Source organism: Bombus flavifrons, chromosome 12 (genome assembly GCF_040668555.2).
Source record: "Bombus flavifrons isolate JBK064 chromosome 12, iyBomFlav1_principal, whole genome shotgun sequence".
NCBI lineage: Eukaryota > Metazoa > Arthropoda > Insecta > Hymenoptera > Apidae > Bombus > Bombus flavifrons.
The window spans coordinates 9,959,257-9,980,550 of NC_138453.1; the positions used below are offsets into that span (position 1 = coordinate 9,959,257).

The 21,294-nt window shown below is 37.1% G+C and overlaps 1 protein-coding gene and 1 long non-coding RNA gene across 4 annotated transcripts in view; one reads left to right on the plus strand and one right to left on the minus strand.

Annotated features, from left to right (window-relative positions):
* The first annotated feature begins 2,800 nt into the window (after positions 1-2,800).
* The window catches only part of Elk (Eag-like K[+] channel), a 28,285-nt gene continuing 9,791 nt past the window's right edge, over positions 2,801-21,294 (plus strand). For all 3 annotated transcript variants that reach the window (XM_069124776.1, XM_069124777.1, XM_069124778.1), the window contains exons 1-2: positions 2,801-3,024; positions 4,901-5,011. In XM_069124776.1, the coding sequence (XP_068980877.1) occupies positions 4,936-5,011 (76 nt within the window). In that variant the 5' untranslated portion in view covers positions 2,801-3,024; positions 4,901-4,935. The remainder of the gene's footprint in view (positions 3,025-4,900; positions 5,012-21,294) is intronic.
* LOC138185679 (uncharacterized) overlaps positions 3,157-21,294 on the minus strand; it is a 31,703-nt gene continuing 13,565 nt past the window's right edge. Inside the window, exons 2-3 of the long non-coding RNA XR_011174698.1 lie at positions 3,898-3,998; positions 3,157-3,318 (exon numbers count right to left, since the gene is read on the minus strand). This is a non-coding gene — a long non-coding RNA (uncharacterized LOC138185679). The remainder of the gene's footprint in view (positions 3,319-3,897; positions 3,999-21,294) is intronic.

Below are 21,294 nucleotides of genomic sequence, written 5' to 3' on the forward strand. Positions count from 1 at the left end.
TTCATTCGCTTGTATCATGAGTTGATATTTCTCTCGACATGGTGAACAATTGTAAATTCGTGTTTGAAATTCCACGTTCGTATCCGTTGTAGCATGTACGATAGAAAAATAAATATATTTTCCACTTCGTGAAAGATTTTTAGTCTCGCGCACCTTATAGAGACCTTCTGGCTAAGGGAACCCTACTTGGATTATTATAGAAAATGTATCGAACACCATTGTGGCAGACGAAGTGGGGTTCTATAAAGTAGGTGAAATCCACTTAAGAAGAAAGCTGAGAAAAAAATTCGAGAAGAGATCGAAATAGACTTTCGCGAAAGTATCGAAGGAATTGACGTATTGAAATTTTTTCTATGAAATGGGGGATTACCAACTGATTGCAAGCTGATATGTTACCTCCAAGCGCTACTCTCGCAAGTGCATTGACGTCGCTGCTGAATTCGTGCCTGAAAATAGGCCGACATGTCGGATTTGCCTTTTACGTACATCACGTTTGAAGAAACTCTTTTTCGTTCGAGCAAAGAATATTTAACTTGCATAGATGACAAACGAACGGGAAAATTTTATTACAGACGATTGAAAAAATGTACAAATAACGGAAATTAATATAAAAATGAAAATGATACGAGGACGATACTCTAATTAGACACCATTGATTCTTCATTGGTCTGAATCTCCTGACTCCTGCCGCGTCTGCTATGTCACATACCGGTTCTACTGTCCATGTTTCGCTAAACCCATAGACTATAGAATTAAACAGTCGAAGGGGATTTTTTTTTACAACGATCTATATCAGAGACGCCTACAGATTGCATGCTCTGTTCACGATGGACTAACACGCAAATACAGTCATCGACCCTCTTCGGTACGGCCATATTATACAATACTACGAAACTGACCTAAGTTAACGTTTCATTCAATATATACTCATACGTACAATCACCACAAATACATATATCGAGTTGAGGGAAAAGTCGATGAAACGGTGCATGAAATCACAACGATGGTAATTTTCTGAGTTCCCGATCTATGATCGCGTTTCATTTATTACGGTACTTTCTACTCGCATATATTCCGTGGAAACAGGTTGATTGGAAAAGAAATAACTTTGATCTAAATAAACACGGATATATAATATAGTGGCGGCATAAATAGGTACAATAATAAGTACAAGTTCTTCTGATAATTTAACTGAAATTATTTATTTTCGTTTATACGTTTCAGCCTGAAAATTATGTGTTCTTTAAGTGTCCGCTATAATTGCGAATAGATAGTTCTGTTCCTATTTATGCACTTAGAATTGTACATCGTGTTGCGATTAGCCGATAAACGACAAAATCTTCGTACCGAAACTATCGAAGTAAATTTAAATTTCTCTGTCGACGGAAAATCGTTGGAAAATTCACGATACCGTGATAAGAAGCAAATTCATATATAGTCTATCTAACATGAGCTTTAAAGGAACAATGAATTCCTTTATAGGAGCAATATGCATATGTGACTATAGAATATCCTACTCACTAGAGGCGGGTATCATACATGCTACGATATTACCATTTGCATAACGTTTAGGATATTATGTATATGATATTTAATGCTATCCACGCGCTGATTTGTTGCGTCTTTTTAGAACGAAAGCTAACAAAATAAAAATCTTGCTTCGTTGCAAATCCTAAAAGAAGACACGAGACATTCTAAGTTATTTAAGATAATTCTAAGCAAAACACGTTCACATAACGAGAAGAAAAATTCGCTGAAATAAACGGGACGTTTTCAAAGTCGTTGCGAATCTTTCGAGCATCTTTTTCTTTTAAATAATTCGTCCTGGATTCCGTATCGTCTTTTCTATAAAACGGTATTACGTTAATTCCTATAATAACCTTTTACATAAGTGTACTTCTGTTCAAGAAACTAATACTACGCGATGACACTATTTTTTTATCCTGTCTGCTCTACAAAACACAATAACAGTTTAATTAGTTTCTTTTCATATGAAGAGGTCAAATTTTTTTACACATTGCGTTTCGCGTCGAAGTTAGGTATAAAATATTAGATTTCCGCAATTTCATTCTATAAATTACATTCAGGAATTAATCTAATTTTACCTCGACGAGATCCTTTAATCTTTTAACGTATCATGAAGAAAAATTCCAGGCCGTGTTTCTATCGTTTAACCGTTACGATCTTCGAGTTTCTACGTCTCACTTTCGTTTCTACCAAAGAAAGGACTTGTAAGAAAATCCTTAACATAATATTGAAACGAGAGATCGCGCAATGACGATTCTACCGATAAGAAAGTACGACCCGAAAATGGCTCAAAGAACGCGTGAGGCTTCTTAATTTCTTATTCAATGCATCGTAGCCGATAAATCATACCACTAAGTAAGATGTATTTGAGGTTTCGAACGTGATCAAAAAGCTCGTATTTACATCAACGATCGTTCGATTGTTTTCTCGAACAGGACACGAGCCATCAATCATGCTGCCTGAGATAATCATCAAAGACTGTACAACCAGCATGTTTGATCCTCGGTTGAAATCTTGACCCTGTTTTATGGCTCGCGGTACACACGCGTTTGGAAACGATCAACGCGCGTGCGTGTGCAGGTTACACAGTTTCGCATTAGTGTACTTATCAGAGTACACGTACGAACCTGCTTGCATGTACAGAGTGGAGTAAGTGTATAGGTGTATACCTTCAACGGTTTACCACATGTTGCGCTTAGGTGCGCGGAGCGCAAGTCAGCCAGGAGCCCGGGCCATCAGGATAGAGAGAATTTCTCCCCTCGGCTCGGTCAGTTATGCGAGTACCAGCAAACGTTCCGCGTGTTTCCCGATATCTTCTGTGATGTCGCGATAAAGCCTCGAATCAGTCGTAACGGGACGAATACGCGATTCATACGAATTTGTGTTCAGTGTACATTAGTGGGACACCTAAAGCAGAGGATACAAAAATAGGTGTAGTGTTTACAATACAATGCCTAATATGTTCTGCCACTGAGGTAGAACTTTTTTCTCGATAAGGTCTGTATCTGTCACTGATTCTACTTGCTAATTTCAATACTCGACTATTTGCATGCAAATTGAACAACAAGATGCAATCTTTTCCGCATACATAAACGTCATTTTAAACGAATCACTGCTTACCTTAGATTCTTTTGTCATAATTCTATAAGACCGTGTTTTGTGTCTAAAGACTGAAATGAGCTTCGTAAAACTGTACCTAGTAGCTTGAAAATGTTGAAACGATGGCAGTGTTGTTCGATCTATTAGGCAGCAATCGGTAGATACGTGTCGTAACCGATGTAAACGGTGATCCTTGAACAAAAGATCCTTAGAAAGTAGATATTTTTTAGAATGTTTCGAATCAATTCTTTTAAAACATTACGCTCAATTTTTTTGTAATGAAGTGAGTAACTGAAGAGTCGTTTGCCAAATGAGTCTATTTTGCACAAGAGGATAAACACGTAATGAATATATCCTATACCGCATCCTCTTCTCACACCTGTTACATTGCCCGAATCGCTATACGGATATATAGATTTGCTTTATAAATCAATCACACCTGTTTCGCGAATAAATGAAATGCTAGCGTTCCAGCTTTTTTTTTAATTTTCTCGCAAAAAGAAGCAAATAAATTAAATCGCACGTTAATCTTCAGACGGGTTATTTTATACAAAGCCGTAGGTTAATTGCACTTGCTGGCAAGCAAGTCAAAATGAATGTTTCCACGCTGAATAATGACAAAAAGCGCAGAAACGAGCATTAATGCTTAATTGGTTTGCTATGCATTTTTAATATAATTCATATATATATATATATATATATATATAGTGTTTCATTTTAATTCTTCATTCGCGAATCATATTATTGTTTATTTACAAATAAATAACTCACCATTAAAAATTGACATCCCCTCTCCTTTTGATTTATCCTCGTTGAATGGAATGAATATTATTTCCAGCGTTCTCAGAAATAATCAACGAGTTATATCGAACCTGTAACCAAATTTTAACTCAGTATGTAGAATATGTTTCGATGGTAGCCGCGTTTAAGATACAATGTTATGATACGGTGACATGGTATCGCGATAATGTAAATATGAGATTCCCTGCAAACTACATTACTATAATTATAAATTAACGACCCGTATCCATGGATAATTCGAATGAAAGAAAAGTACAACTTCAGTTGGATTAATTCCAGAAATCACAAATACCATTGAAGAACGTGAGTAACAATAGAACTGTCCAATAATGAAAAGCTATGAATATCACCGACTTCCACGCTTTTCAACGAGATCCCTGTTGCTGCAAATGCATTTCTGCGTCTACTCATAAAATTACACGAACGAGGAACGTGTGTGGAATTCCCTGTCAAAAAATATACGACTATTTCACGGCTTTCAAAAACATAATTTGCGCGTATACATCTGAAACGAAAGAAAAGATTAAAGTCACGCTGAAAAGAACCACAGAGAATCGCAAAGATCGACGTGTAAAAATAGAATAAGAAAAAGATCGAAGTACATATTCTGTACAAGCTGTGTGGCCGCTTTCGGAACGTGTTAAATTAAAACTCTTGTCTAAAAATAACTTCATTCTAGTTTGCTTAAACCGCAATCATCTATCACTGCAACTACCGCACTACACGCAATCCTTTATTTTCATTGGACCACTGACCTACCTATCGAAGACTCAGACCTTTTTTCCTCATGCATATATTCCCAAGCTTTAGGCACGCTTATGCATAAAGCACAAGCGATCTCAAGCTTTATATCCGAATATGCGCATTTACATTTTACGTATGTATAAGTGTGTGCATACATGTCGAGCGCATAATTGGTGCAAGAATATCGCATGACTTGGACTGAAACAAAATTCTCTTCGCTATTTTACAGATTCGAGCGCCTGACAGCGCGGCGGGGCGGCCCCAATGCCGGTCAGGAAGGGCCTCCTCGCCCCACAAAATACTTTCTTAGATACTATCGCCACTCGTTTCGATGGAACCCGTAAGTATATTCAACAAAATCATCTGATCAAATCAGCTTATTCAATTATTTAGAAAATAGACGAATTGAAAAGCTTCAGTCACTCGTACACAAGTTATGCAAGTTGTCAATGTTAATAGACGTGTTTGCTTCTTGATACACGTAACGAGTTTAATTAAAAAGTAAATTTCAGAAATCACAAGTTACGCGATTATGCCATTTCACAAAAAAGATTATGAAATTCCAGAGAGATGTAACTTAACGCCGTTTACTTATTCATCCGTATCTCGCACGCAATCGAACTAACATCATTAGCGGAATTTTACAAGTCACGAATCTCAAGCATTAATTAACTGTATATAATTCGCTAAACAAAACAAAAGATAAAAATCTGATTATAGAGTTTCATATGAAACATATCTTAAATCCACGTTTACGATATCATGTAGTCTAAATACCGACGCATGGTAGTGTATATAGAAAATATCTATATTAGAAGTATGAAGATATGTCTCGGGCAAGATGGATTGACCCGAGCATAGCTGCAGGAAAATATTATATAATAGAATTCCAACCACGTAACAGAAGCACATACACATAAGCTTTTTAGGGGCGCAAAGGAACGAACGTAACATCGTACCATTCGATTAGGCTCAATCCTGACGCTCCAAGGCGACCCTCGTTTACGCGTCGTTGGATTAGAACGAAACGATTTGTCAATATAAAAAGTCTTGAGCGGGTCTGGTGGTTTGCGAAAAGGAACGCAACGCGTGACCGATTACCTGTGTACTGTCATTCGATCAGACATGTATATATATACACATATCTATCTTTCATCGAGACGTTTCGTTTGAAGAAAGAATTTGAAATTTAAAACAATCTCGAACTATATCTGGTTGTATAAAATTTCATAGGTTACAACGTGTTTGCCTTTGTCTTATCGCTTCCGCTTTCCGACACGGTGTTTAATAAGTTCAGACTATCGGCACGTGTCTCTATTTACCAAACGCTCGATCAAGCTGCAAATTAATACAGAAGAGTCTCTCGGTACATACTTGCCGCGCCTATTGACGTTGTCGTCGTTAATTCGTATATCGATATTATGCCTAGCAATGTTAATAACGCGCGAAACCGAATTGTCTCTGGTGTATTGGAGCCCTTGTAAACTTTCATCGTGATAACCATAACGTGAGAGTGCGCACAGTTTGACAGCAATTCGCAAAATAGTAGAAAGAAGGAATCGAACGAGATCATCTTTCGTAACATTGGCTATTCCGTAGCTTCCCCTGAGACACCAACTTGATTATCTTCAACCTCTCCCTTTGTCGTACAAAGATAGAGTTCTTGGGTCTAAGAGAAAAGTAATCTAAACTGAACGTGTCGTCAGTGCCTTGACGCGATCCCTTCTCTTTAACTTCCGACTTTCGATAAAACAAACGAGTGCTTACGAGTCGCTTGCGACAGAGTGGTAGACCAATAAGGATTAAAAGCTACGCGTTTACGGTTGCTGTTATTGAAAAACACGTAGACGATTAGCGTAGTGAAAACAGAATTTGGCGCACGATCGCATATTTGAACAATAGCATCCTGCAATCTTTCGGAACGAGTTTCGCATTTAAGATCACTCGCTTAGGCTCCCTAGAGGCATTTCTTCGGAAAAGATTCGTGCAATGGATACGAAATTAGAAGCCCGCCGATATACTGATAGAAACTTCGGGCCTACGAGCCAAGAAAAACTAATTACGAGAAAGGAGCTACGAATCGTCGTCATCATCTTCGTAAGAGAATTACAGGAAAGTTACGTCCTAGGAAAGTAATGGAATCGCATCTTTTCCCTCTTTCGAGATGCTGACGAAATTGCATTTCTATCTATCTAACTAATCCTCGGCGGTGCAGTTTGATTTAATTGAGGGGTTTAAATCGGCGACATTTACCTTCAACCAGATAGTGTACATATTACATACACGTATTTGCATAAGCCGTTATTTTCAAGTCTTAAAACGTGTCCCACTCTACCATACATCGCAACACTTGCGTAATATTGTACTAGCATCTGCGTAAGAATTAATTTTACGGTAACACACAGTCCCTAGGTCTAAGACGATTAAAACTACTTAACGTATTAAAACAGGAAACTCCATTTTCATTCTAGCACTTGTGAACCATAAGTTGGAGCCGCGGATGTTCATACACTCGTGGAAAATTTAAAAGTGTAGATACATATAATATAGGCATAAAAATTATATTCGTATAATATGCATATGATATACAAAAAAAATAAGTAATATTTAAAACAGCTGCGAGTACGAAATGTTCAGCGTAACAACAAAGTTTCTTACGTTATTTTAACCCGTTCGTTTCAGTGTGATTAATACAGCTTTTTCGAATAAAATGATCCTACAAACTCGCATTCAGAAAAAGATGATATGCCTTGTTTTGCGCTTAACACGACACACAGTGGTGAGAATTTGTATAAAACTCCACGGTAAGAAGAATAAAAGCAGGTAGTGTAAGTAGGTAGTTTTTCAATTTGTACAATATTACCAGGATATGTCCCATTCCATGTTTTCCGTAATGAAAATCCATCTTCGAGATAAATTCGATCTTTTCTTTTTTTTTTTTTTTTTGTACGTGAAGAAATCCTCATGGACACTCCGCTGCTGCAGTAATCGTGTAACAGCAGAGTAGTGTCGGACTCCTACCGACTAAAACTCCACGATGACCATCCTACGCGTGTGACAGGGGTGCTCCAGGAACCTCTTATGAATTAACTTCCGTTGCATCCCCTTCTCGCGTCCTCTTGTTCGAGCCAGTTCTAATACCTCCCGGCTATTTAACTGGCGTAAGGGGGGTCATTGCCTCTAGCACTGTCGCTCCTTCTAGTCGTGGTCCGTTGAGACGATGATGGGCCGGCTCTAGGTCGTCTGACTGCCATCCTTCTCCATCGTCTTATCCTGCAAGGGTGAGAGTTTTTCTTTCTCTCCCTTTCCGCTCGCTCCTTCGCAAGCATAACTCGCTCGCAGAAGAGGCGGACGGCCTCGTATTCCTGTGACCCTCTCAGCATCGCTTCTACAATCGCTGAGGGAGTCAGAGTTTCTCCTATGGTATGCCGAAGAGTGTAGCGGGGCAGTTCCCACGCCGGGCAGAGCTCCAGGCTGTATCCCTGCGCTGTGTCCCTGTCCTCTCCGCAGTGGTGACAGATGTCTGTCGTCTCTCGTCCGATTCTCCTCGGGAACTCGCCGAACACGCCGTGTCCGGTGAGCACCTGGATCATCCTGAATGTGAGCGGGAGGCCGTGACGGCTTCTCCATGCCTCCCAGTTTGGGAGGACCGCCTCCGCGCCTCGATGTTCGCCTCCCTCGTTGATCAGCTGGGATCGCCACAGGTCCCACGTGTCCTCCTCGGCGGTTCCTGGGTCGTTTGGAGCCGCCTGCTCGGTCAGATCTTCTCCCGGGTGCCATACTCTCCGGTGGGTGTATCTCCTTTTGAGCGCCAGCGCCCGGAGCTCTCACGGGGGGATGCGGCTAGAGTGGTCGCCGACGCGTGGAACACCGTCCGGTATCCCCTAATGATTCTGATGGCAGTTACCCTGTGCAGCCTCCTCAGGAGCAGGATGCTGCGACGTCTCGCCATCAGATCGTCCGCCCAAACCGGGGCCCCGTACATCACTCGGGACCGAACGACGCCCTCGTAAAGTCGGCGCACCGCGTCTCCCACCCCGCCGATGTTCGGTAACAGGCCGCACAAGGCATTAGCAGCCGCCGACACTTTCGGAATCAGGGAGTCGAAGTGTGGCTCGAACGTCCACTGGCTGTCGATGATGAGACCCAGATATTTCATCTGCGATCCCACCCGGACGGTTTCGCCTGCCATGTTTATGCATAGGCCGGACGGCGGGGTCCCTCGCCTCTTCTTATCGTAAAACCAGATGGCCTCCGATTTCGCAGGCGAGACCCTCAGGCCCAGTCCGGGCACAGCACGGGTCGCGCAGGCCGTTGCGATTTCGCCGATGCGCAGCCGCTTCTGGGGAAAGCGGTGTGAGCGTCGCAACGGGGCCTCCCCCGCGCGCCTAATACCACCGCTTGATGGAGCGGTGTGTGGTCATTGATATTTAATTCAACTCAAGGAACATTCAGAGCTGAAATATTCTGCTTTACTTCGTAGAAAATCGTACAAACGAGGAATGACGTTTTTTAGTCGGCTCGTAAAACCGATGGAAAAAAGAGTGGAAAACAAGGTGGGTTGGAAGTAAAGGGAGAGAGGATGGAACAGTGACGTAGACCGCAACTATCCATTCGTTCGTCATTTCTAGTATGCCTTAAATATTAAATAGAGCTTCCAGCGCGCCCGTAAAAAGGATTACTCGTGGCCTCTGTGCCCTCTGAAAAAAGGGAGAACCACATACCTCTGTGGGCAGATGTGTGTTTCTATGCCGTATCAAGATTTTTCTACTCCAATTGCGAAGAAGATTAATTTGTTGAGTTTACGTTCGTTGATAAATTCGATCTACTCGATCACGCGCCAAACTATGTTTGCGTTAGTTCAAATAACTTAGAGTACCGATCAAGCACCGGGCACTTGCTTGTTTACCACACTTGCGAGGCGATCGTGTCGTTATAGTGCGATGCTTCGTCGCTTCAAGAGGATACGACGACCCTAGAATTATGCTATTACGCTCGATCTTGGTGTTCCATCAAATACTACAGTTTCTCTACAAACTCGATTTCTCGCCAGAAAACGCAAACAGTCTGTGTTCGCTTCTTGGTGAAATAATTAGTAGAAATAATAGCATCGTTAAGACCGAAACACTTAACGACGTAATAGTATCTGTCATTCAACTTGGTCCGAAAAAATATCGTGGTATTACGTAAATGAACTCTGGCTTTAAAGATTTAGGACAGTTATTACATCAACTTGGAAAAATTATAAATTAACAATCTTTTAAATTATAATGGCATGCCCATTTAACTTGATACTTGGTGCAACGAAGAAAGCAATTAATTAAAATATTACTTTTTACTTTAATTTTAACTTAAATTTACTAGAAAATTCATGTAATTCAAGGATCATAATTAACATGAAATAGGTATCGAAGTTTTATTAAAAATAAAAAATAAAAGATTTTTAAACGAGAACGCGCATCCCAACCTTTTAAAAGAATAAATTTTTCACGCGTATTACAGATTGATCCGAAGGATTTCAATCAGGTGAGAGATCGGTGAAAAAGAAAATGCGTTTGGATCGAAGTTCGTGACATTCCCATTGTGAACACGTTGATTTCGACGGGAGAAAAGGGAAATAATTGCTCGTTAACGACATTCGAAGTACCTATCCGAGGATATTTTTGGCACTCTCTTTCTTTCTGCGAGCGTGTTTGGCGCATCGCCAACTGGGGTAAAGGATGGTTGACGACTGTTCAAACACTCGTTTGTCTTTGCTGACCAAGACTCATGGAGGACCGATCGGAATATTCGTTTTAGCAAAGATTTTTTCACGTCTATCTGCATCTTTTTTTTTTATCGATTCAAAAGAACCACTTCAGCAAAAAAATTTCACCTTATACAAGAGGCAACAGAAAATATCGCGTTATCGAGTACGTTCATTTGTCGTTACGTATAAACCTATGTATATGTTGTATCTATTCAAAACCAGCAAATCTATCCAGTTTAACGACCGTGTATATTCGTATACGCACCAATAGCCAACCGTAGAAGCCTTTGAAAAGGTTTTCGGTAAAAAATTGAACTTTGATCTTTTGTATATGCAAATGCTCCGATACGAAGTATATAGTTATTTCATTTTTTATTCAAACTTAAAATAATTTTCAACAGCGACGATGTATAGGGAAACTTTCATGCAAGTTCAAGTATAGCGAACTCCGTGACAACACGGTGTTCCAACATTCAGTTCGCAAAGATGTACAACCCTCTTGGCCGTGGAATATGAATATCCCCTAGTTTTATTACAGAGTCCGTCGACCCCAGACAGGGCATAGAATATTAATCTAACATCGACGCCGTGAAAATCGACGTTGTTCCCTCCCCTACGTACATACTTGCTTACAATCTGATTCTGATAAATTCAACTAGACGTTCGAACGAAAAAAATATTCGACTTCTTATCTGTTTCTTTCGTTTTCCATTTCCTTTTGTTCATTTTTGTAAATTATATCAAATCAAATTTTATAACACTTCGAAAGTAGTTTTGTTGTAATTCTAATCAGAAAGAAATGCTTCTTATCTCTGACTCGAGAATATCCTTTTGCAATATTTTTACAAATACATTCGTAAATTATATATATATATCCATAATTATTCTAATAAATATATAATCCGTAATTCTAGAAAGTATTTCTCGAACCTCAGATGACAAATAGTCTATATAAAATTTTTGTTCGACGATACAATATGTTACAGTATATCTGAAGGATATTTATAAGACCGATTGTAAACATGAAGAAAACGAAGAATTTTGATGTACAAAAACATTGGCTGAGTCTCGTTTTTCAAATCGTAAATAATTTAATTTTGCCCTGAAAATCCCTGCATACAATACACAAGTAACATTGTTGCGCAGTTGTGCTAAATTTCCATGACCTGAGATATATGATATTTCCCTCCTATAAGAAGTATGACGGAAATTAATTTCACTTTCTTCGATGTAGAAAAAGCGCTCTTGTATTTGAAATGAAAGGATGTTTTACATTTTGGAAGAAACGCTTCATACAAGTTATAGAAAAAGGCTGCTTTGTTTTACGGAAGAAAATAGCCCATTAAAAACGACCGAGTAACAGTAAATGCCGAGTGGCGAATAAGTGGGAAATAAGGGAGGTCAAAAGAGAGCTCCTCTTTGTACGGATGGCCTATTTATTATCCTAGTGATTATCATCAATCATTTGCTTAATATCATTCCTCGAGAGAAAAAATTGATGATCATCTTGTACCGAAGAAGGAAAACAATTTTATAAGAGACGGCTGGAAACTTGCAAACAGCAATTTTTCCAGCGACGTGTGATTCATCTATTACCTCTGCGTCGCTTTTGCTTCTCCCTCGCAGACCCTCAAGCAAATTTCCAATGCATTCATTATGAAAATTTTTATTAGTTTCGATACTCCAACTATTCAACTATGGAATTATAATGAAAAATACTTGTTACTTAATCTTCGCAACTCGTACAGAGTGAGTCCCATCAACGATAATTAATCAGGAAAAAAGAGTTCAATTAATAACAGTTCTTGCATCGTAAGGGTATCAAAACCGTGCAATATTCCTACAAAAAGGAAGAAATGGAAAATGTATGGAAGAAAATACGTATATGTATCTCTTTTTTTTAACGATTTGGTTTGTAACACGCCGCTTAAGGGTTAATATTTACGAAAATTACCTTTCTCTTCCTCTGTATCGCTACACAACGTTGAAACCCGTTTCTCTGAAGTAGTAACGATCGAGTAAACGCCAGACAGAAAGTAGAAACACGTGACACTGCTTATTTAGCAACGATCTCTAATTACGACAGAAGCATGAAAAACGAATGTAAAAGTTAACAAGAAGAGTGCACAAAAGTACGAAGGAATTAAAAACGTAACTTCATTCAATATTTCTGACAGTTTCGAAATTCTATGTGAACGCTACGTATACGAATATTTCAAACCACTATACATACCTGTCACGACATTTATACGCGCGTATAACAGCGACACAACTTGCACACACTTTCATCGAATTCGCAACTGCATATCACAGTATGACCTCAAAACATTCCACTAATAGTCAGGTTCTTCACAGATAAATGCGTCAAATGACAAGCGTTTCCAACAGACTTTTGTATCTATTATATATATATGGTGTTTGTAATAAAAATACTACCACTGCTACTAATGAAGTAACATTCTTATAGTTGAGAAGCTTAAGAATTCTTAAAAAAAAAAAAAAAGAAAAGTAAAAATAATTGTGAATTAAAAAGATGTTAAACACCAAACACGCAACAATCTTGCAACGAAGTTATGTACATTTTGGAAAAATTTTATTTTGTAATTTCTTGCTGCTTCTTTTTACGCGTAATAATATTATTTATTAATTTATTAATTGTCGAAATTTCTATCGAAATTCAGACAATTGAAAACCTCGTGGTAAATATATTTCCGGGGCTAATGTTTTTGTTACGATACGAGCCTCTCAAAAGCTCTCAATTGCTATCGATTTGGCAGCTTGTACAGGAGCGCGTAATTCCTCTACGTACTAAGAATTAATTGCAATGTAGCGTCGGGCTATGGTAAATTTCACAAGCTTCGCAAGTGGATAAGCATGTAACTTGTCTAGCAACTGTGTTCAAAGTTAGGATTGATACGGGATATTGGGTAAATGAGAATTCGTACGGATACGTAAGTCTAAAGGCGAATCAACTTCTGAAGACAAAACTAGCTAGAATCTCGTGCAAATATATATAGTGTGAATGTATCCTAACATAAATTACAAGCGACGTGTGAGTAAATATTGTAGTCCATCTTTAACTTGTAGGTTACGCTAACTGCGTGATATTCTTGCCGTGAGGAAAATTTAGGAACTTTCATGAAAGAAGCCTACGGAACCATGCTAAACGTACATTTAAATGCTCGGCATATTTTCAAATGAAATAGTCGAATTGTTATGAAATTTTCGTTTATTTTGTAAAGCTTCCAGACCTAACAATGACATGTCACTTTCATTTTTCGATATTCCTTTCTATCTATAAGGTGACATTAAGAAATAAAAAAAAATTCAGTTATTGATCGGCGCGGCGATACCTAATGATTGTACAATATCAATGACACTTATCTTATCGTGACACTCAACATTGCGAGTAAAAGTAACGACGCAGGGCGTTTCCCAGAAAGACACATACATTTATCGATTTAAGTTATAGTCTTTGCTCAATGAAAGTATATCTAACCGCATAAGTGGTTCGAACAGGAATAAATCGTTTATGGTTTACGCCGTTTATGGTAATAAAACGATATTGCATAGAAAATGAGACAACTAAGAGGCAATTACAGAACATTGTTTCTCCAGATGTGCCACGGTTTATGAGCAACGGGGAAATCGTCAATTATCGTTTCATTTCTTCCATAAAACGCATTCATCGTTCAATAAATGAAAATCCTTTCAGGATAGTCTTAAATGAAAAGACGGTGGGCAAATTTTTTCAAAAGGTATATGGTTAAGCTACTCGATAGGAAAGCTTAATCGCTTCATATTCCGGCTCGAGAAAGGTATTCTAAAGCAAAGGGAGACCTAACTTGTAGGGTAAGAGAAAATATAGCAGACACCATCGAGTGAATAGAAATCACCCTTTATTTCAAATGGTGTTTCAAAGAAAATTTCACTGTTACTTTTCTTTCTCTGTTTTAACTACATAGCTTTGTTAATAAAGAATAATGTTTTTAAATGATATATAGTAACGAGCATACAAAAGTCTGGCAAAAGTACTTTGAACGCTCAAGATGGAAAACTTTTCTGAATATATTATGTATGTTATACAAAACTTTTTGAAATTTCATTAACACTGTAATTATATACGACTAGCGATATTATAAAATTTCTATATTACATTATAAAACTTAAAACCAATCTAAAAATGAAAGTTTCACTTTAATGAAAGTTAACTTTAGCGATCCCACTAAATGTCGTTACTTTTAATACAAAGGGTAATTAACTATATAAGTAATTTCGCCATTTCAAACTCTATCTAACCTAATTCGTAATTATTACTGGAAGTAAATATTCGAAAGCCGTTCTACATTTATTCTCTTCGAAGCACAAGAAATGTATTTTTAAATCTCATACTAGAGAAAAGAAACGAAAATAAAACCTTTTACGATATAGTTAGCTAAATACTTATATGTTCACCAGTCTATACTCGAAGTAAGACGAAGTAAGTGAAATTTTATTAAATTATAAAGTGAAGATGATATTTGAAATCTCATCCAGTTGCTGTTTCCACGGGACATACTTATACAAAGGCAAGTATTGGAAAAGATATGTCTCGTAAGTGGGCCAGTTCTTTGCGTCTAAGGGCAATTGGTTTCTGGACTATATTGGACTTTTGTGTTTCCATATTCCGAGGGAAAGTTGCCTACCCCTGGAGAGACTTTTGCGAAATGAACCAATTTAAAGCACGGAACAAGAATCTAACCATTCCATTTGCTTCACAATTCCACGTATTCGAAATTTTGTAGAAATCTGATTAAGGGGAGCGGTACACTACGACCTTAGTGGAAATTGCTAAGTTATCATCGTCAGCGACCTCAATCATGGGTGATAAAGTTCCACTGGTAATGAGACTCTCGGCCTTCCTCGTTAAATCGCATCGAAGAACGAAGAGTATAAATATGAAATGTCGTTTCTAGTCGTGCAAAAATTTTCGACAAATTTCCAGTATAGATCATCTATAGAGAACAACAGATAAAAAGTTCCTTGTATTATTTATAAGATCGCTATGCTATATATATATATATATATATATATATGATCCTGAAACAGAAGCCCCCACTATGAAAAAAACGAAACGTAACACGAAGATTTTTCTTAGATACAGAGAAGATGTGACTCATCTTACAATGGAGGTCGACCTTTGTCACAATCCTTTCAAGAATATTACGTCCGTAACAATACTTGCAATTTTACGTGATTACAAAATGTAACTGATCTCGTTCAAAAACAAATTAAAACTCTCCTTTCCTCTTCGAAAAGAAAAAATAAATCATGTTGAATCTTTAAATACAAAGTTGGATTAATTGATCGTGTTTCGATGATTCAAACTGCCGGTGTCGATAATACACGGCGGGTTTGTTGGATTAAAGTGAAAATAATGTTAGTTTTATGGATATAAAAATGAAATAATTTACCACGACGTAATTATTTTATTTAATCCAATTCGATACTTATTACGTTGTACGATTGTATTCTACCATCTTCGAAGTTTTTCCGTATCGTCTTCGGAGAAGGAAATCGACGTTGCTTCCATACCGCCAATTCGATATAAACGACTACTTTTTCCACGGGGAACTCTTAACTGTATCGAAAACGAGTCGATATAATTTACTGCTAGATTTTCTCTACCTTGCCCGATCCGCACCGTAATTTCAAGTTTGATTGAACCACTTTCTTGTATTTTCTACAATTAATGTCGTATCGGAATTGTATTGGATTCATCCGTTAAACGTTCAACTGCTACGGTCTTACCTGTCTTATTACGAAGAAACAGTCCCATCGAAAATGTTACACGAGCTGTAATCCATTAAGACTAAAAATGAAAAAGTGATGATACTCGGAGAAACGTATGAAACGCAAGTTTCCCCTTTATTTGCAAATACTTTGACAGAGTCCATGATACGTGATATAAAGCATAAGGTCGACATGTTTGAATAATGCCATTTAATCCGCAATGGCCACGATATCGTCATAGTTAAACATAAATGCGAAATTTTCATTACCACGCGAACATGATACGTTCGACACGTTCCTAAATTTACAATAAAGTATCACGTTTTCTTAATCCCTTTGTGAACTCAATCTGTTTGTTTTACGAATGAATTTTTATTAAAAGCTTGATTAAAAGGTTACGCTTTAGCTCTTGATGCGATCCTTTGAATAAATATGTAAAAGTATATAAAATATCCAAGATATAAAATCCTCTATAACATTTAACAGATAATTCCATTCCTTTAATTATAGATACTTATAAATATTTCAATTTGCACTCCACTTATGAGGTCCGCAGCAAAATTAACATTCAGCGTCATCAATTCGTGCGTTTCATTCATGTGGCGTCACCTCGAAGTGCAGTGTCGGATTGTGTTAAGTTTATCTTTGTAGGAAAATTAATTCCTAGAAAAATTAATCTTTCTATCGATTCACTATAATATTAATTATCCAACCGAACAATTGTGTTCAATTTGTTCCTTCCTCAAAATACCTGTTCTTTTTTTATATAAAAGTCAATAATAATATGCAATTTAGTTGACTTCAAAATACGGCATTTTCATATGTCGATTTGAGATACATCATAAACGTAGATTGCAATAAAATTGAATGTACAATACAATATATCTATATTTCATACTTTTCTTCATTTCTACCATCATCACCTTTACTTCATTCCACTCCTCTGTAAAAACTATACAGGAATCGGTATTGTTGACGCATCCAATTGTTTGTCAGGAATTTCGCGCATTTTTAATTATTCAAACAATGTGCGCTATATTTTAAAGTCGTACGAATAATTATGGCAGACCACCCTTAATAATAAGGATAGGATAGATTATAAATATAAAACGAGGAGAGTTAAAATTAAGATCTAAAAACATGCGTTATATCTACAAGTACAAAATATCCAAATCGTCTCGAAATAACGTAAATGTTAAAAGCATATAGCTGGACGTAACTTTAGCTGAATTAATCACAATAGCTACGGTAACACGTGTGTCGTATCCATTTAATTATTCTGCGGTTACTGGGAAATATGACTAACAACTTACGATGTAGTTATAGCTTTTCAATATGAAAACATGAAAATTTGCATGATCTCTTTCTCTCTTTTTCTCTCTCTCTCTATCTCCCTCTCGCTGAATACGCTTGCGGCTTGAAAAATATCCTCTGACCATTTGATTGAGTTTTAAATCACGGTTTTTTATCGATTTATCCTGAAACGCAACGTATCATATGGTTCTTACCGCTTCAAATTTGTGCATTCACGTTCAATGATATTAGGGCGCATAATGGTCGCGTACGAAACACGATAAACGACCTAGATTATGTGGAAAACGACTGGAATTTTAGTTTTGCGTAGATAACGGTTCAAAATATAGAGCAAATTTTAACGAAAACTGTTTGCAAGGATTATAGGACAAATGATAATTATACATAATTAACAAAGTTGATACAAATATGTGGATTTTCTATAGCTGGAAGTTTCAAACGATGCAACGATTTTTGAAGATTTTATGAATCTTCTAACGATTATTCAGGTTTCTAATTGCACGTAAATATTCTAATGCCTGTGAAAGGAGGCTGGTATATTGCGCAAAAATGGCCGGAAAATTATTTATATAAAAAAAGCACATTAGGAAGTTTCTGAAAACAACGCCTGTAACCCTACGGTAAATCTATAGGTACCAGGTGTATTTTCTAATGAACTACTTGAGGTATTATAAAATTTTTATCGATTTCGAGAATGTAAAAAGAGCTATTATAACAATCCATTCGAACGTAGCCAATAATAAAAAAAATGATGACTGAAACTTCTGACATAATTTACTCCTTTTAATTATTTTAACTCGTTCGTTTTTTTACAGTGCTTACTAATTAATCAGTTGAAGATAATACCATATTTAAAGATAACTGACCATTACACGGAAAATTGAAATCCCATTCGGGATAAAACAACGCTTCCTATTTCATAACGGTTTAATTGCCCCTGAGTACGTGCTTATTTTTTACATTTAATTAACACCCAAGCGTAAGAAATACATAATATGCACCAAATACACGTTCATAACCTCTGGAACCTACATACAGAGAAAACTCGCGATAAACAAACGTTCGAGATATTCGCATAGTCGAATATGACTCTCGCATATTCGACAAAAGCAAGCACAGCTTCTCTCCCTGTTTGTTTTTCTCGATGCAGATTTTCTCCCATGCATAGCTACCATCATAAAATCTATATTTATTTAAAATGCACTTTTCATGGTCTACTGCTATTTTTACCGTGCTCCTTCGTTATTTACGACGTTCGGTTTATTTACTAGGATTACGAGTTTTTCCTCGCACGAATTTAGAAAACTGCAACAAACTCCTATTTACATACGCGTCCTTGTATCGTCATCAAGCAACACACAACTTAAAGACAGCCGTGTCTCTTGTTGCTAGCGATCCGTCAACGTGCGAATTCTTAAAAGAAAGTCAAACGTTCTTTCAGATTTTCATTCCTTAGAACAAAGAATAGAACATTTTTCTGGCACTAGTTCTATGCTCCATATGTTCCTAAGCGTAAGTAAGACAATCGACTCCATTAGTCTTTGTCAAGATCCGACTGAAACTGTAGCGTGTTACGCTGCTTTTAGCAACTGATGCGATGTGATCGTAAACCCTGTCGTTCTCGTAGCCGACAGTTTGAACGTGTTAGTGTACCTGTGAATAGTACAGCTGGAAATTCGAACGATGATTTCGTATTACGCGTATACGTATGTACATGTTTGTGTACCTGCGTGCAGCAGAACTGCAAATTCGAAAGACGATTTCATACATATTTATTAGAAATAAGTAAACATAGCCGAGGAGAAAGACACATGTAATAAGGTCTGTGAAGAACGTTCGTAATTAAAGAGGAACTGCGAACCCGCTGTGTCTGTCGCTTAATTATCCCTCTCATCCTGTCTGCGATCGTAGAAACGTTTGCTTTATACGATACTTCTATATATATCAGATATAATTACAATTTATCATTCCCATGACAAATGCGTAGAAATCCTGACGTTTTCAAAGAAGCATTGGCTCTTTAATCCTATTTTGAATCTTGGTCAAACGTACATGTATTTTCTCGAATCAAAATTAGTTTGTAATTACGAATTCTACGAATTACATTTATTTGCGCGTTTTTAATCCTGAGTTCTATCGTTAAAAAATGTCTTAGGTGTAAAAAGCTGCAGACGAATTCGAGAGAATTTAATCTTAATTTTATATGGAAAATTCTCTTAAATCGTTAGAAATCTTTTTATACGGTGAAACGAGAACGACGTTCAGACATGAAAACTCGACTGCAGCAGAATTAAATCCAAATGAAATCAAAGATAAAAAACACGATGCGAATAAGAAAAGATGATCAGCAAATTAAAATAAATTAATATTTAAACTTTACCCCTAAATCATATTTTTATCTTACAACCCTTCGTAACTGAACTCCCTACCGAACATGTGACAATCACTATTTTCCACGCTGCATAAAGGGTGGCTTAATCGTCAATCACCATGATCCGTTAAAAAATTGCGCGAGATTGTTTAGACGTGATCGTTCACCGAAAAAAAAAAGTTTCTGTCCATGCATTTATCTCGAGCAATTCACCAGTATACTTTAATTAAAAATCCAAACTTAAATACACTCGTCGAGGAATTAATGATAATTGCATCAAGATGAAATTGGACCGAACCCCTTTGATAAATAGACAGTCATTGATTTTATTTTGAAGAAACAAGGAAGCGTCGGGAGTTGAAGTCTCACAAAAGGCTGTGGGAAGATGAAAGTGTTTCAGGGGTGAGCGTAAAATTAAAAATAGCACCGTCGTTACCCTGAAAGAAATTATGCGTGACGTCAGTGACGTTGACAAAGCTATTAACCAATGAACCACCATATGATGCAGGCGTGCATTGCGTTCACGTAATCATCGAAATCTTGTTTACTTTCCTCAATTTCAATAACTGTATTCCGGAAGAACGTAGTGTGGCGAAAATATTTGAACGATTACGTATCTACACGTGTACTAATATGTGTGCTATATGAAACATTTTGAGACTTCATTAGCATCGTAATCAATTCGTCGTAATTATATCGACAAAATTTTAACTCAATCTGAAAATCCACATAGAGATTACGAGATATTTATTGCAAACATATATACATATCGTGATCTCTACGAAATATATCTACAATAAATATTTTGTAACTTTTGTATACATCTTTATATTTGTTTGAAACTTTGTCAATGTGATTATGATAATTTTATCTCGTTAAAGTGCAAGTAAAATTTCTAAATGTTTCGTATAACATACGCAATATAGCGAGGTACTATAACTTTCGTCGAATTGCTTTCACCAACAAATTCGACGTAAACACACGTATCACTTACTTCTTTGTGCTTATTTAAAACTAATCGACAGTTCAATCAGACTTCTCCTTTCTATGACGAAATTGTGAAATAAAGAGTAATCGAAAAAATAGACGCGATGTATTGAAAGTTAATTGGCAAGATCCATGTTCTCGCCAACGGGAAATAACAACGAACACATACAATAGAGGGTACGATATAAATAAGTGCAAGTTTTTCTGACAATATAACTGAAATTATTGTTTGCTCGCAAACATATTTTTGCCAGAAGTGCTGCTGTGTATCGTATACTCGTCACCATTTTATGTGAAATATATTCTCGGTCCAAATATCTTGTACCTTTTATTTGCATAAAAGCTTTTGCAGATTCGCGCATTCTGAGATTAAAACTTTTTTTTACTAATACCGTGCGCCATTAGTAACAAATGCTCGATTTAATGCCGC